General features: G+C 42.3%; 3 protein-coding genes across 12 annotated transcripts in view; 1 reads left to right on the top strand and 2 right to left on the bottom strand.

Annotated features, from left to right (window-relative positions):
- The window catches only part of prodh2 (proline dehydrogenase 2), a 27,872-nt gene extending 24,195 nt beyond the window's left edge, over positions 1-3,677 (top strand). Inside the window, exons 11-12 of the mRNA XM_035997370.1 lie at positions 2,009-2,013; positions 3,665-3,677. The gene's annotated coding sequence lies outside the window, so the exon portion shown is untranslated. The remainder of the gene's footprint in view (positions 1-2,008; positions 2,014-3,664) is intronic.
- LOC116061557 overlaps positions 1-7,614 on the bottom strand; it is an 11,477-nt gene extending 3,863 nt beyond the window's left edge. For 2 of the 5 annotated variants that reach the window (XM_031315827.2, XM_031315826.2), the window contains exons 1-2: positions 5,528-5,698; positions 6-2,339 (exon numbers count right to left, since the gene is read on the bottom strand). In XM_031315827.2, the coding sequence (XP_031171687.2) occupies positions 6-2,297 (2,292 nt within the window). In that variant the 5' untranslated portion in view covers positions 2,298-2,339; positions 5,528-5,698. Of the gene's footprint in view, positions 1-5; positions 2,340-5,526; positions 5,703-7,601 lie in introns of those variants that run through there. The other 3 variants (XM_035997368.1, XM_035997369.1, XM_031315828.2) reach the window with 3 other exon arrangements.
- si:ch211-136m16.8 lies at positions 6,372-14,163 on the bottom strand. Of its 6 annotated transcripts, none has more exons than XM_035997362.1 (7): positions 13,861-14,163; positions 10,092-11,749; positions 7,358-10,037; positions 7,049-7,244; positions 6,869-6,948; positions 6,704-6,789; positions 6,372-6,590 (listed from the first exon to the last, which is right to left on the bottom strand). In XM_035997362.1, the coding sequence occupies exons 1-7, from the start codon at positions 13,912-13,914 to the stop codon at positions 6,530-6,532; spliced, it is 4,815 nt and encodes a 1,604-aa protein (XP_035853255.1). In that variant the 5' UTR covers positions 13,915-14,163; the 3' UTR covers positions 6,372-6,529. The 6 variants fall into 6 exon arrangements, with proteins under 6 accessions (XP_035853255.1, XP_035853256.1, XP_035853257.1 ...); XM_035997363.1 differs by having other exon boundaries at positions 7,358-10,040; positions 10,095-11,749; XM_035997364.1 differs by having other exon boundaries at positions 7,358-10,829; positions 10,884-11,749.

Genomic DNA, 14,163 nt, shown 5'->3' with positions numbered 1-14,163 from the left:
CTTACCACCTGGGGTGTTTCAGAAGCAGCAGTATTTCTCAAAGCTTCGGCTTGGGTTCGTCGTCTCGTCATGGGCAGGCTGGATGTCGCCGCCTTAAACCTGCCAGGAAGTGCCGAGGGTAACTTCTGTCTCAACAACTGGGATGCAGCTTTTGGGGGAGGCAAAAGAGATTTAGAAGCTGGTTGCCTCAGGAATGTTTTTCGGTCACAAATGATGTTTGATGGAATTTCTGATGGCATCTGACCATCTGGCTTACTGGGACCATCCCCATACAGCTTTTTCTGTGCCCCTATGGTTTTGCCCTCCTCTCCTCTGTTTGTGTTTGAAATTTTACAGTTGGTCATTGGTGTTGAAGTGACCAGAGAGTCTGCCCTCAAATCTAGGGTATCATCCCAACTGAATGACTTTGCTTTGATGTTCTCCGTATCCATGCTTTCATGACCCAAAGTGTGGGAAAGACCATCTGTCAAAGACAGAGCTGATTGGGAATGATCCTTAGCCTCACGTCGGCCAACTCTAGAAGCCACTTCTACAGCTGGATTAGCTTCAAATGTGCTCTCAGGGGTGTGAACTATGTTGGCAATAGGGTCTGTGCTATCTGATGTCCCATTATGTGTTGATAGTTCAGGAGGCTGGACTTCAGAACGGTTTCCTTTAGGGCTACTTGTTGCATTACAGACGTTAAGAGGAGAGGGCTTGTCGAAAGTGCTCTGGTGACTGTCCTTTTCTGACAAAGTTATTGTGCCGTTCTGCTTAGGAGATTTTGTATCGCAACTGTTGTTTTGGAGGACGCTCTTTTCTGACAAAGTTATTGTGCCGTTCTGCTTAGTCGATTCAGTATTCAAAGTGTTGTTTGGGAGGCAAAAGGTTGCAGCACCAGCGTCCCCTAAAACAGTATTGCCACTGGATTTTTGAAGGGAACGTCTATCTAAAATAGCATTCTGCATATCACATGAACCACTTGCCCCTTCAGCTGAGCGATTTTGATTCATAATGAGGGAAGCTTCCGTGGTATTCTTAGAGACCGAAGTATCCTGATATGTAGCGTCACTCCCCGCTTTGGGACTGTTTACATTAGATGAGGGAAGATCCAGTGTGTTATTTTGAGGCCCGGGTATTTGAGTAGTTGTGTTTAAATTGGTTGAGGAACTCAACTGGGAGAGCTGGAGAGAGGTAAAAGTGCTGTTCCCAGACCCAGCTGTTTTTGGGCTTGGTTGTGGCACCTTGCTGGTCAACTCAGCGTCACGGCTGGTAAATAGCTCTTCACTGTTAGCTTCCACAGTATTAGAAGTCACCACAGGTTCAACATGAAGCTCAGAGGGGACATAATTCAAACTAGTGTTACACTGCATATCAGAAGTAGAGAACTGTGATGGAGCACAATGAACAGACATGTCACTCGAGGAGGTTATGTCGTGAGTAACATTAGCAGGATGGGTACCAAGTACTTCCTCAGCGGATGTTTGAATCTTCACCATGTTTGGTTCTCTGGGCTCCAACGAAGGCTGACTGTTTTCCAAAACACTGCTTTGAGAAACATCCCAAGTTCCTTCCAAGGAAGTTTTCTTTATGTTTTCCACCACACTCTCATCAGATTGTCCACTAAAGGAGCTTGTATTGTGGATGACATTGCCAGTAAGAGTATTTGACAATTCTTCACTTTGATTTGTGTTCGCTCTGCCAGGCTCTGCCACAATTTGTCCACTCAACTCTGAGGGTGGCATGTTGTTTTTCAAACTATCCACTGGTTTAATATCCGGTGTAACCGCCATGAAGGATAAATCCCTGTCTTGCGTTAGCTCTGAATCACACGTAACATCAAGCAGAGTAATATCTGGGAAGTATCGGACATCAAGCCATTGCTCAGGAGCATCAATGTCAATAATCTCTGTTGTCCCATTATGTCTGGACAGTTCAGGAGAGTGGACTTCAGAATTGTTTTCTTCAGCGCTGACACGGTTACTTGAGCTTGTTTCTGACGCATCTTTTGTGCCATTGTGTTTAGAAGGTTCAGTATCAAAACTGTCCGCTTTGGGACTGCTCACATTAGATTGTAGAAGATCCAGAGTCTTATTCTGAGGGCAGGGTATTTGAGCAGTGGTGTTTAAATTGGTGGAGGAACTCAAGTGGGAGGGCTGGCGAGAGGTAAACCTGCTTTTCACAGACCCAGCTGTTACAGGTGTAGCAGACACGCTTGAATTACATGTATCATCAAGGAGGGTAATTTCTGGCAAGGATTCTTCACCGACCCAGTCCACAGAAGCATTCAGGCCCCCTAATGATTGCCAAAAACTCATTTTTCTACTCAGGTGTCCTCTCAGACTCTCCGTGCCCGCAGCCTGTGGATTAAAGGATTTAATTAACACAAAAACATTTGGACTTTTACTTTATGTAAACTTGCATTGGGCCAATATCACAATTATTGCCAGCTCTGAGACTGAAATGGCTTCACTAGTGGATTATGTTAGGCAACATAATTTTTAACGTTTTATGATGTACAGATTAGTCAGTAAAAATAGTATAGTTGGTACAAAAATATAAATCAAAAATGTAGTTTTTAATTATAAAATAAAGCCAACTGACGACCACAGACCAGTGTTAAAAACTTATGTTATTTAACTGACCACACATTATGATCATGTGCTTTATCAAGAAACTTTCACTTTAGTTTGGCAGAAAACATATGTTAGCTAGGCTAGATACAATAACATTTCAACTTCAGCCAGAAGAGAAGGGTCACGGACGCCACAGGTAACATAGTAACAAGGGTCTCATTTATATACATAAATACGTTTATTTGTCTGTTACATTAAGTCGACGTGTGAATTGTTTAATGCATCGTTTAGCATTCTGGATTAATCAACAGTGTTTTCCAAAGTTCCATATTGACATGCACCTTAGCTACATATAGGCCGACTGATCTATGTGACTCGACATCACATGCAGGTTTATGAACAATATTTTTTCCTTCAATCCAGGCTACCTCCATCTGCCCATTCTCTGCGGGTGTGGTCTGACAAGGATGTCTGTCTTTGCTAACCCGTCCCTCGCTGCCCTCTAACTTGATTTCTGTTTTAATTTATTTTAGTTTAATATGGCTTTTCAATTAACCGCTTTGTTCACCTGTCTACCATATAAGTTACAGACGGGAAACACAGAATATCAGGCTGTTTTTCACCTGATATAATGTGTATCCCCTCCCCTAACATGCAAAGGGTCTGTCCTGTCCTCATGTGTGTTATTTTCTGTGTTTACCAGGTCACAATAAACAACATGATGTTAGGGTGCTCTTTTCTAGCAATAGTTACAGAGGGGATACACATTATATCAGGCACCTTTCACCTGATATAATGTGTATCCTAGGGCTGCAACAACGAATCGATAAAATCGATAAAATTCGATTATTAAAAAAGTTGTCAACGAATTTAATTATCGATTCGTTGTGTCGCGCGACACGCCACTCAGTCGCGGAGATAAAAGCAATTGAGTTGAGTGCGGAGCGAAAGAAAAAAAAAAGAGCAGAGCGGGGGTAGAGGAAATACGGAGAGAGACCCTTAACGTTGTTCTGAAACACATGGCGGAGGCAGAAAAATCAGTACGACCTAAGTCATCCAAGGTGTGGGAGCATTCACACTAAATAAATCAAAAACGTGTTAATTGCAAGATAAGCAAAAGCGACACGGCATGGCACGGTCACCACGGTGATGATTCAGCACCTAAAACGTAAACATGTTGGAGTCCTTGATGAGGAGGGAGTTCAACAGCAGGGTAAAGTCACTACACAATCCTACTTTTGTTCCGTTTTGAAGTGAGGAACGTAACGTCCCTCTTCTGGTGCTGGTGTGGTGTTTACTCGTTATCCAGCTTGACAAGCATGACAAGCTAGCGTTAGCTCGTTAATAACAGTAGTAAAGCAGGCAGGACTAAAGACACGTTTTTATTCACTCGCCTTTTTTGGCCCATTCATTTTTCAATCTATTGTCATGTAAATATTCTGTGCTTTGTCCCATATCAGTTATTGTTGACGTATACATTTGTGTGTGTTGTACTTTTTAATTTCATTTTAAAGTTCTTTTATAGCACTTGGTCATCTTAAGCTGTGTTTAAATGTGGTGTACAAATGAACTTAACTTGCACTTACTACAATGATGGTAATAATTTAATGAATAAGCTTCAAGTGTGTGTGTGTGTGTGTGTGTGTGGGGGGGGGGTGTCTGTATCTGCTCTTTGGGTTACTAACCTTTACACAACTATTAACTAAAACAACATACATGTAAGTATGTATTGAGTTGATGTAAATTAATGTTGTTTTGTTTTTTTATCCGATTCATCGATTAATCGAAAAAATAATCGACAGATTAATCGCCCTAGTGTATGCCCTCTCCTAACAGGCAAAGGGTCTGTCCTGTCCTCATGTGTGTTATTTTCTGTGTTTACCAGGTCACAATAAACATGATGTTAGCGTGCTCTTTTCTAGCAAAAGTTACAGAGGGGATACACATTATATCAGGTGAAAAACAGCCTGATATAATGTGTATCCCATCTGTAACTTTTGCTAGAAACGAGCAGACATCTCCATATTATTTCAGGTTGTTCACTGTGACCTGATAAACACAGAAAATAAAACACATGATGACAGGGTCTCCGTGGACGTCTACGGCGTGGATATTTCCATGTCTTTAACTGTCTATGATTTGTTGCCCAGCCATGCCAGTGACACATATTGCTCAAGTTTCAGTTGTGAAGAAATAAACGATTCAAATTAGGCTGTCTCTGACTAATGGCATGAACTATTCCAAAAGTCTGCATCGTTACGCTGTAATGTTAATAATACTCCAGTGTCTCTGTCTACCCGGCCTCATTTCAGCTAAAAAGCGGCGTTAATATCTGTTTAATCGTCTCTGGCAGATTTGTGTCGGTGACGGACAGACGCACTTTTACACGTTAATTCAAAACAAACGTCACTGACAGATATAACGTTAAAACCTTCCGTCAGTTTTCTCTCCGTTTTGTTATGGATCCAAGTAGCTGGTCGGGAATAAACTTAATAGGGTTAGCTTTAAATAGCTGTAACGTTACCAGGAGCCAGGCAACAGTGATCTATGACAAAACGTAGAGAAAACAGATATTTGTTTTTAAATTAACCTGTAACGTTAACTTAATCGTGCGTCTGTCGGTCAAAACGGACACCACATTCTGCTGGAGACGACATATTTGCTAACGCTAAAGAGACACTGGGAGTTTTAACGTGTATGATGGCGATAACTAATCGATGACAAAATTCGTTGGAAACTATTTCTATATCGTATCGTTAACGTAAGTTGTTGCAGCCCTACCTACCTAATTCGTGAGAGGGTAACGTTAACCGCTAACGTTACGGTAACATCATAGTTAGTGACGTTATGCTCGAGGCATAACGCATATTGGGTACGAGGGGTGAGGTAACGTTAGTCCTGAACGAGACTAAGCTAATATTATCTTGGTAATATTTGTCGGTAGAACGGAAACAACTTTTTTTTTGACTTACCTAGTTGTTCTCTTCTTGACCATAACCTGTAGTTTAGAGAATTATTGGAGCACTGGAGCCCAGCCCAGCGCCGTTCTGGTTCAAACATCAGCCTTCCTCAAACTGGATAATTCCAACCAATCACAGCTGAAGACTTCTTCTTCATGAGTTTAAGAGCGAGTGATGTCCATGCGATGAGGCAATACTGCCATCTACTGTCTCGATAAAACACATTTCTCTGCAAAGTTTAAAATATTCCCAAATTCATTTTAAATGTCAAAATCCCTTTTAGTTCAGTGTAATTATCCCTAATTCTAAACTGGTGCACATAAGTCGCTTTGATAGAAACATGTGCAAGGCAGTGGAATGTAACTAAGTGCATTTACTCATGTAATGTAACTAAGAACAAATTTGAGGTAGCCTACTTGTACTACAGCTGAAATGATTAGCCTGTTTCGATCATTTCCAGTTTCTATAATGTAGGGATTTTTCTGCATTGAGTACTTTTACTTTGAATACTTTAAGTAAGTTTTCCTGATGCTACTTACATACTTTTACTTAAGTAACATTTTTTTATGCAGGACTTGTACTTGTACCAGAGTATTTTTTACAGTATGGTTATATACTTTTACTTAAGTAAAAGTAAAAGATCTGAATACTTCTTCCACCAGGTGGCTGAGCACATCCAAACTGTGTGTGGTTTCAGGTCTTCCACCAACACTCCCATCACAGCAGTGTTTCAACTGTGGACTTCAATAGTTTCTTATGTCCCTTTGTCCCCTGAAGAGATTTAAAGCTATGATGATTGTGCGTGCTAAAACTCAGCAAAGCCACCACTTGTTGCACTTTGCATAAAAAAGTACCATTCCGTTTTTAGTTAAGCTTTATTACAAAACATAGGGCAAATAAGTGACACAATAAACATTACATCCCCGTATTCAGTTTCATAAATACACCAAAATAAAGCCATTTCTATATTATATTCAAATAATCATACACACAGCATTACAATTAATCTCCTTCTCACTCTTTTGTGGTTTTCTTCAGTTTGGTCTTCAGCTCGGACATAAGTGGATTTCCAAATCTAGGGACACACGAGAAAACAAAGAATCAGAAAATGTCTGAACACAATATGGCACTTTTGTGCTTAATATTATAATGTCAATACTCTGAGATGTTTTGTATGTATTCTTTTACCCTGGATGTCTTGGTGTCATCCATTTGGGTTTAGGTTGTGCCTCATCCTGTTTGGGAGCGTCACTCTTCTCCTCTGGTTTTGTCTCCTGTTGATATTGTGACATTTTAATAATGTATATGCCTCAACATAAGAGACAAGTGGTATTCAAAGATTGTTCATAGTACCTGTGAGAGGGTTTCCGGACTACATTCATCGCTCACTACCCGTTGTGTCTTTTTTAAAACAGGAAAACCTGCACCAAGCCCTAAAAAACAAAGATATGTGAAATTATTTACAGATCATGAAAAATAACTGGACATGAAAGACTCAAGGTAGTGGCTTTCCATGTGTTGTAAGTGACCTACCAGGCAGTTTGATTCCAATGCCCAAGCCTTTCAGAGGCACACCTGTAAGGACTTTGGCTGACAGATGTGAAGAGGGTGTGGGATCCACTGAGGGCTTATGTAGAAGGGAGCGGGGATCTTTGGGTGGCCTTACACGAGGGTTTTTAACAGAAATCCTTGACCTTTGCACAGTAAAGTCAAGCACAGCGGTGTCCACCTGCAATGACAAAAACAGCTCAAATCACACCACCTCTGTAGTTTATGAAGGCTGTCTGATTCTGATTTAATAAGACGTTTTTATGGTCAAATATATGATTTTAGAAATGATACCTCCATCAGATCTTTAGTCGTTGGCTGTTCTGCCACCTCCGCCCTGTTTAGCCCAGGTAATGATTCAGCAATATCTTCTGACCATCCAGGTTGTGGTTTGTCCAGGGAGGGCAACTTGCTCTTGGATTCAGTGCAGGTGTCGCCTTTTAAACCAGATTCTGTCAAAACTATTTCCTCCTCCAACGAAGCCTCTGAGATGCTTCTAGATCGTCCTGATTCAGTGTGTTTGATTTGATCTAGAGAGTCAGACACAGTTATCTCAAGAGACTCATCTTCAGCTTTTGTTTTCTCAACTTTGAATAGAGTGCTCATTTCTGTCATTGGCTTAACCTCTGCTTCTTTAGTGTCTGTCCAATCAGTTACCTCAGCATCAACCTCTTTCTGTGATCCAGTTTTAGTCTCCACTTCTTCTGTTTTCTCTTGTGATTTATCCGACTCCTGATTCAGATGGCTAGCCTCTGGTGGCGTGACTCCTGTATCAGGGTGAAATCCTCTCTCAGTGATTAAATCCTCCTCTTTCAGATATGATTGCGCTGTCTCAGCTGCTTTCTCCAGCAATTTATCCGGAGATCCAGAGATAAATTGTTGTGGAGACAATTCAGAGATGTTTGCTGATTCGGACACATTAGCCAACATGTCATATATGCCTGGAAATGACAAAGTGCTACTTGTTTTCAGTAGCTGAGTTTCACTGTTTTGTATGCCCCATTTACAGAGAGACTGGTCCAAAAATCCAGACTCTACTGTTGATGAAGACATTTCTGTGTCACTCACTAACTCAGATTCCCTTGAATTGAACTCCAAAAGCTGCTCTTTCTCCTTCTCTGTCTGCACTGATGATATTTCATCTTGTTCCTGATTCGATGGCTCCATTTGGTGTCCAGGCTCTGGCTCTTCTTTGTGTTTTATTCCACCAGTGTCCTCCGACAACGCCGTCTGTATCCACAAGTCGAGGATTTCTTCATCGATCACATCCTGATGGCCACTGATTGAGCGAACTGTTTCTTCGGCACAACTACCCTCTGATTCTGTCACATGCTTTGCCACTTCTTCTGTTGATAAAGTTAAATCTTTCGGTTTGGACTCGGCTGTCTTTGATTCACCTGCTGCTTCAGTTAAACCCTCCTCATTGCTTATCTCAAGTGCTTCGTCTGATAGTTGATTTTCCGTCTGCAGTGACTCAACTGGTCTATACGATTCAGATTCAGCCATTTCTGCTACCTGTAGATGTAAAATCTCATTTTTGTTCTGCTTTTCATCTTCTCCTGCATCCTCCTCCACTCCATTACCCATTTCTTCCATATCTATCCCTGCATCTTGCATTTCTACATCTTCAAGTAATTCAGGCTCAGTCTCATCTGACTGTTTCAGGAGTCCAGATTTAGTAATGTCTTCTAGTGAACTAGGAGTCATGTTGCTGTTTTGCTCTGAGTCTATGGCATCTACCGATTCCTGAAAGAAGCTAGTCTCTGTGATCTTCTGTTCTTTAACCTCAAGGAAAGTTTCATCAGCGAATCCAACCTCTTCCTCTGCTGTTACAGCTCCTGGTGTCTCACTGCCATCTCCAGCAGCATCAGCTACTCTGGAATCGTGTAGCTCTTCATCTATTTCAAATTCGACCAAAAGCCCTTCAGGCCCACCTTGTGCCTTGTCGCTCTCGTCTGGTAAGCCGACGTCTGACTCAAATTTCAAGTGTTCAATCCCCGTCTTCATTAAGTCAACCAGTAATTGTCCTTCCTCTTCCGCAAGTAAATGTCCTGATTCTTGAATTACTACTTCAACAAGTGGTTTCTCTGTTTCGTGTGGCAATCCAGCTTCAAAGCTACTCTTAATATCTTGTGGGCTTTCTTGTTTCTCTTCCATATGCTCCCTCACCAGTAAATAGTCAGCTTCGGTGCTAAAGGCACTATTTTGAAGGCTCTCCGGCTCTTTGCTCGCCACCTCTTCTGGTAATTGGCTGCCCTGGATTTCCTCGCAATCTCCTTCTTCCAGGAACCTTTGTGTTGTATTTTCCTCTGGCCCAGGCTCATTGTTGTATTCAGGAACTCCCCCTTGTGTTTCCTCACATGTTGGAGAGTTGAGCTCCTGCGACACAACAACCAGGCCTTCACATATCCCCAGGGGAATATTTTTAAGCTTTTCAGTCATTTCCTGTCTAGTCTCGCCTTCAGGTTTTTCTGTAGCTGAGGTGGTTGTACATCCTATTTCCATGATATTTTCTTTGTTACGGACTTCACTGGAAAGCCTCTCCTCTACAGAAATGTGAGCCGCTGTCACATCAGACTTTTCTTCGATCACGGTGCCATGACTTTCTGTCTCAACATCATCAGCCTCTCTTGTTGTAGTTTGCACTTCGGCGTCCTTAGCCACATCCTCTTGTTCTCTATCTGCAAATTCAGCTGTGTGTGGCTCTGTTTTAGCATTCTGTGTGACTTCTTCATGTTCAGTTAAATTGTCTTCTTCTTGTCCGTTTTCTCCAACTGTTCTGATGTCGTCTTCCTGCTCTGGCGCTTCATCTGTTGTCTGGTTGTTTGCGGCCTCATTCATATTTTCTTCCTCAATGACAGCACCCTCATCCAGTGCGCTCTCATCCTCCTCTTTTGCACCTCTTCCACTTCTATGAGTCATCACATTCTCTTGCTCGACAACAATGACCTCCTCCTCAGACACAATGGCACTTTTGTCGTAGGTCATTTGTAAATCAACATGCAGTGAAGTAAAGCCTGGGTCTCCCTTGAAATCTCTGCCGTCGTCTGACAACTCTTCACAGACTGACAGCTGATTTTCAACTTGTGTTGCTGCTTCATCAGACTTGTTCTCATTTTGAGAGGCCAGCTGTTGCACACTATCACTGTATTCTGCTTCCTCATGCGTCACCGCTGTATCTGCCTCATTCCTCTGCAACTTTGCCTCTTCAATGTGCATGTTATCCTCGTCTTTTACACTCAAATCTTTGATTGTGCACAATTCTACCTCAATGTCTTCGGCCACCAAATCTTGTTTATGTTCATGCTGCATTTTATCATCTTCTTCCTTCACTGGGATGGTTTCATCCATTTTTTGATGATCATCCACTGTCATTGACACCTCCTCAGCACCAGTATTTCTCCCACTTTCCTCCATGTCTTCACACATTGCATCACCTTTAAGTCTTTGTGACCTGGTGTTCGTATGTTCTTCATTCTCAGCTGTGTGTGGCTCTGTTTTAGCATTCTGTGTGACTTCTTCATGTTCATTTAAATTGTCATCTTCTTGTCCGTTTTCTGTAACTGTTCTGATGTCGTCTTCCTGCTCTGGCGCTTCATCTGTTGTCTGGTTGTTTGCGGCCTCATTCATATTTTCTTCCTCAATGACAGCACCCTCATCCAGTGCGCTCTCATCCTCCTCTTTCGCACCTCTTCCACTTCTATGAGTCATCACATTCTCTTGCTCGACAACAATGACCTCCTCCTCAGACACAATGGCACTTTTGTCGTAGGTCATTTGTAAATCAACATGCAGTGAAGTAAAGCCTGGGTCTCCCTTGAAATCTCTGCCGTCGTCTGACAACTCTTCACAGACTGACAGCTGATTTTCAACTTGTGTTGCTGCTTCATCAGACTTGTTCTCATTTTGAGAGGCCAGCTGTTGCACACTATCACTGTATTCTGCTTCCTCATGCGTCACCGCTGTATCTGCCTCATTCCTCTGCAACTTTGCCTCTTCAATGTGCATGTTATCCTCGTCTTTTACACTCAAATCTTTGATTGTGCACAATTCTACCTCAATGTCTTCCGCCACCAAATCTTGTTTATGTTCATGCTGCATTTTATCATCTTCTTCCTTCACTGGGATGGTTTCATCCATTTTTTGATGATCATCCACTGTCATTGACACCTCCTCAGCACCAGTATTTCTCCCATTTTCCTCCATGTCTTCACACATTGCATCACCTGTAAGTCTTTGTGACCTGGTGTTCGTATGTTCTTCATTCTCCCTTTTCCGATCTCCGTTTTCTTCTTGTTTGTCTTCCTTTGCAACCAGCAGCCCAGCATCGTCATTTCTCGCTTGGGCAAACTGTTCCTCTCTTGTGCCCTCACCTTCCTCAGTTGCTTTGCTCGCGCCGATTCTGTTCGGCTGGACTGTGTACTGCACGCTTTCTTCATCATGCCCTAAGTCGATGTCTGTGGCACAAAGTTCCCTGGCAACAAGTGGCCGAGATGAGCTAAGCAGAGAGGCTGTCGCAAGAGGCTGTTGCTCATCGATCCCCCTTCCGCCAACGTCACCATCTGCATCACCAGAGTTAACGGGCTCACTGTCAACTGCAGATCCCTGGATGGCCTGTATGTCATTGCTGGTGATGTCAGCGGGCTCTGGCCTGATGAATCTGTTCACAGCTCCGGTTATATAGTACTAAGAACAAGATGGAGAGAAAGAAAGGGAGACTTATGTAATTGACTAAAAAGCATTAACATTTTGAAATTTGGTTCTTTAATCTTTTTCTCCATTATGCATTTGTTGTCTTAGTTTAAAACCACCCCTGTTCATATATCTTTCTATACTTTTGGCCTGACGCTGTGTTTTATGGTTTGGGATAGGCCCCTTAGTTTCACTGAAAAGGAAATCTTAATGTGACTTACAGCACACAAGACTAGTTACACAATAGTGTCGTTCCAGCTTTGCAGCAACAGTTTGGTGAAGGGCCCTTTCCTGTTTCAACATGACATTCACAAAGTCCATAGCTGGTTTTCTGAGTTTGGTGTGGAAGATCTTGAGTGGCCTGCACAGAGCCCTGACCTCAACCCCATTCAACACCTTTGAAACATTAGTGGTTTTTTGGGGTTATGTTTCAAGCGACCTGATGAATGTAAGTTCAATATTTACTTTCCTTTTAGCTGTCTTTTGCTCTCCTCCAAATCTAATCTCTTTAATTTTTCTTTTAATCTAGGCTCTTCAGTTACATAATGCTGCACTATGTTCAGCAGCTAGCAGCCAGGTAGCATACAGTTAGCCTGGTCTTAGTCTCGCATTGCCAGACCTTCCTCCACAGTGCTGCGAAGGAGGGTCTGGCTAGTCCACACAACATTCCGGGATGGGAGAAAAACATTCTCTGTTCTATTGCCATTTCTCTAAACCAATCACAATGGTCCTGGGCAGTGCTGAGCGCGGAGCGGAGCCACGGTGCCGCTGCAAAATAGCCTTTTGTTTTGGTGGAAAATGTGTAGGCTACGTTCAAAGGTTGTTTTAGTCATGCAACAGAAAACTCAGATTGGACAGAGTCTAGCTAGCTGTCTGGATTTACCCTGCAGAGATCTGAGAAAAGGTTAACCATAGTCCTCATAAATCGACTAGAGTTTAAAATGCCAACATAAAGGAAGCCCAAGGCAGCGGATCCGGCATAAATGAGTGAAATCCGGTGGAATTTCCGTCGGCAATGGAGCAATCGCCTGGATATAGACTAGCCTGGTCTCAAAGTTGTGGTTGTAAAACCAAAACAATGAGCTGAAAGAAGCTATAAAACGCTCCTTCGAGCTGAGGGCAACTGCAGAGTTGGGTAATAATTATCTGGTTCTTTAATGCAACAAACACCTTTCACATTAAACATAATCATTTGATCCATTGTTACTGTTGTTAAAAACATTGGAGCAGCTTTAAGCATCCCAGGAAGCCTTCCAAGTGAGCTAGCCTGCTACATGAAACTCAAACCACTAAATGTGATACAGACAGCATACATGTTCTTAGTTACACCTGTGCTTTTCCTATTAACACAAGTGATAATGTGTATACTGTTAAAAGGACCTACTGAAACACTGTGCGAGCCAGACTGTACAGGCCTTATCGTCCAATATCAGTAACTCACTAATGCTTTTGTGGCTGTGGGGGGGAAAAAAAGTAATGTTTTATTTTATGGGTCCATAAATTCCTAATAATTCCATCTGAAAATCCTAGACAGAACTGTGTAATTTGGCACTAATTATAGGCATAATGCAGATGGTGTTAAATTGCTAAACCACCAAAAGAATAAATTCCACACAAATGCAATAAACTAGTGTAAGCTATTGTCTACAGGCAAGTTTACAAATCAACATATATGAAAAATAATTAAACTTAACTATTGTCCCTAAAACTGGTACCAAATGACAGTGTTCTTTCAGTCCAGGGAGGTTTTGTAATTGTTTTAGAAAAGTATAAGGAAATAACAGAAGTGTTTAAAAAAAAAAAAAAAAAAATAAGTTGTTTTTTGAGAGAGAGAGAGAGAGAGACAGAGACAGAGAAGACAGAGCGAGCGAGAGAGAGACACAGAGAGAGAGAGAGAGAGAGAGAGAGAGAGAGAGAGAGAGAGAGAGACACAGAGAGACAGAGAAGACAGAGCGAGCGAGAGAGAGAGAGAGAGACAGAGAGAGAGAGAGAGAGAGAGAGAGAGAGAGAGAGACTTTCCATCCACATTTCATTGCTTCTAACTTTAAAATAAAAACAGTTATCTCATCACACGTTTTTTTTTTTTTGATGATGCAGCGGCTCACCCAAGCTGTCCAGAAAGTCCTCTCCACCCTGGTGAAGACACTCTCGGGGTCCATCTTCAGACTTCCTGCTCGTTGACCCTCGGATTTAATGTCCTCTGGATGTGACCCCGTTGGCAGTTTAATTGTCCTAAAACTCGACAGACAGCTTCCATGCGAACGCGAGCAGGTTTGAAGACCTCCGCTGCTAGCCGCGGTTCAGTTCCTTATACAGACATATGTCCGGTGTAGCATTATTAAGAGGAAGAGAAGAGGGTGATTAAACACAGCCGAGTCGCCCGTGCATCAAGCCTACGTGTTACAGAG

Source organism: Sander lucioperca, chromosome 22 (genome assembly GCF_008315115.2).
Source record: "Sander lucioperca isolate FBNREF2018 chromosome 22, SLUC_FBN_1.2, whole genome shotgun sequence".
Taxonomy (NCBI): domain Eukaryota; kingdom Metazoa; phylum Chordata; class Actinopteri; order Perciformes; family Percidae; genus Sander; species Sander lucioperca.
The sequence above is the reverse complement of the archived record's forward strand: the minus strand, read 5'-3'. Positions and strand labels throughout refer to the sequence as shown.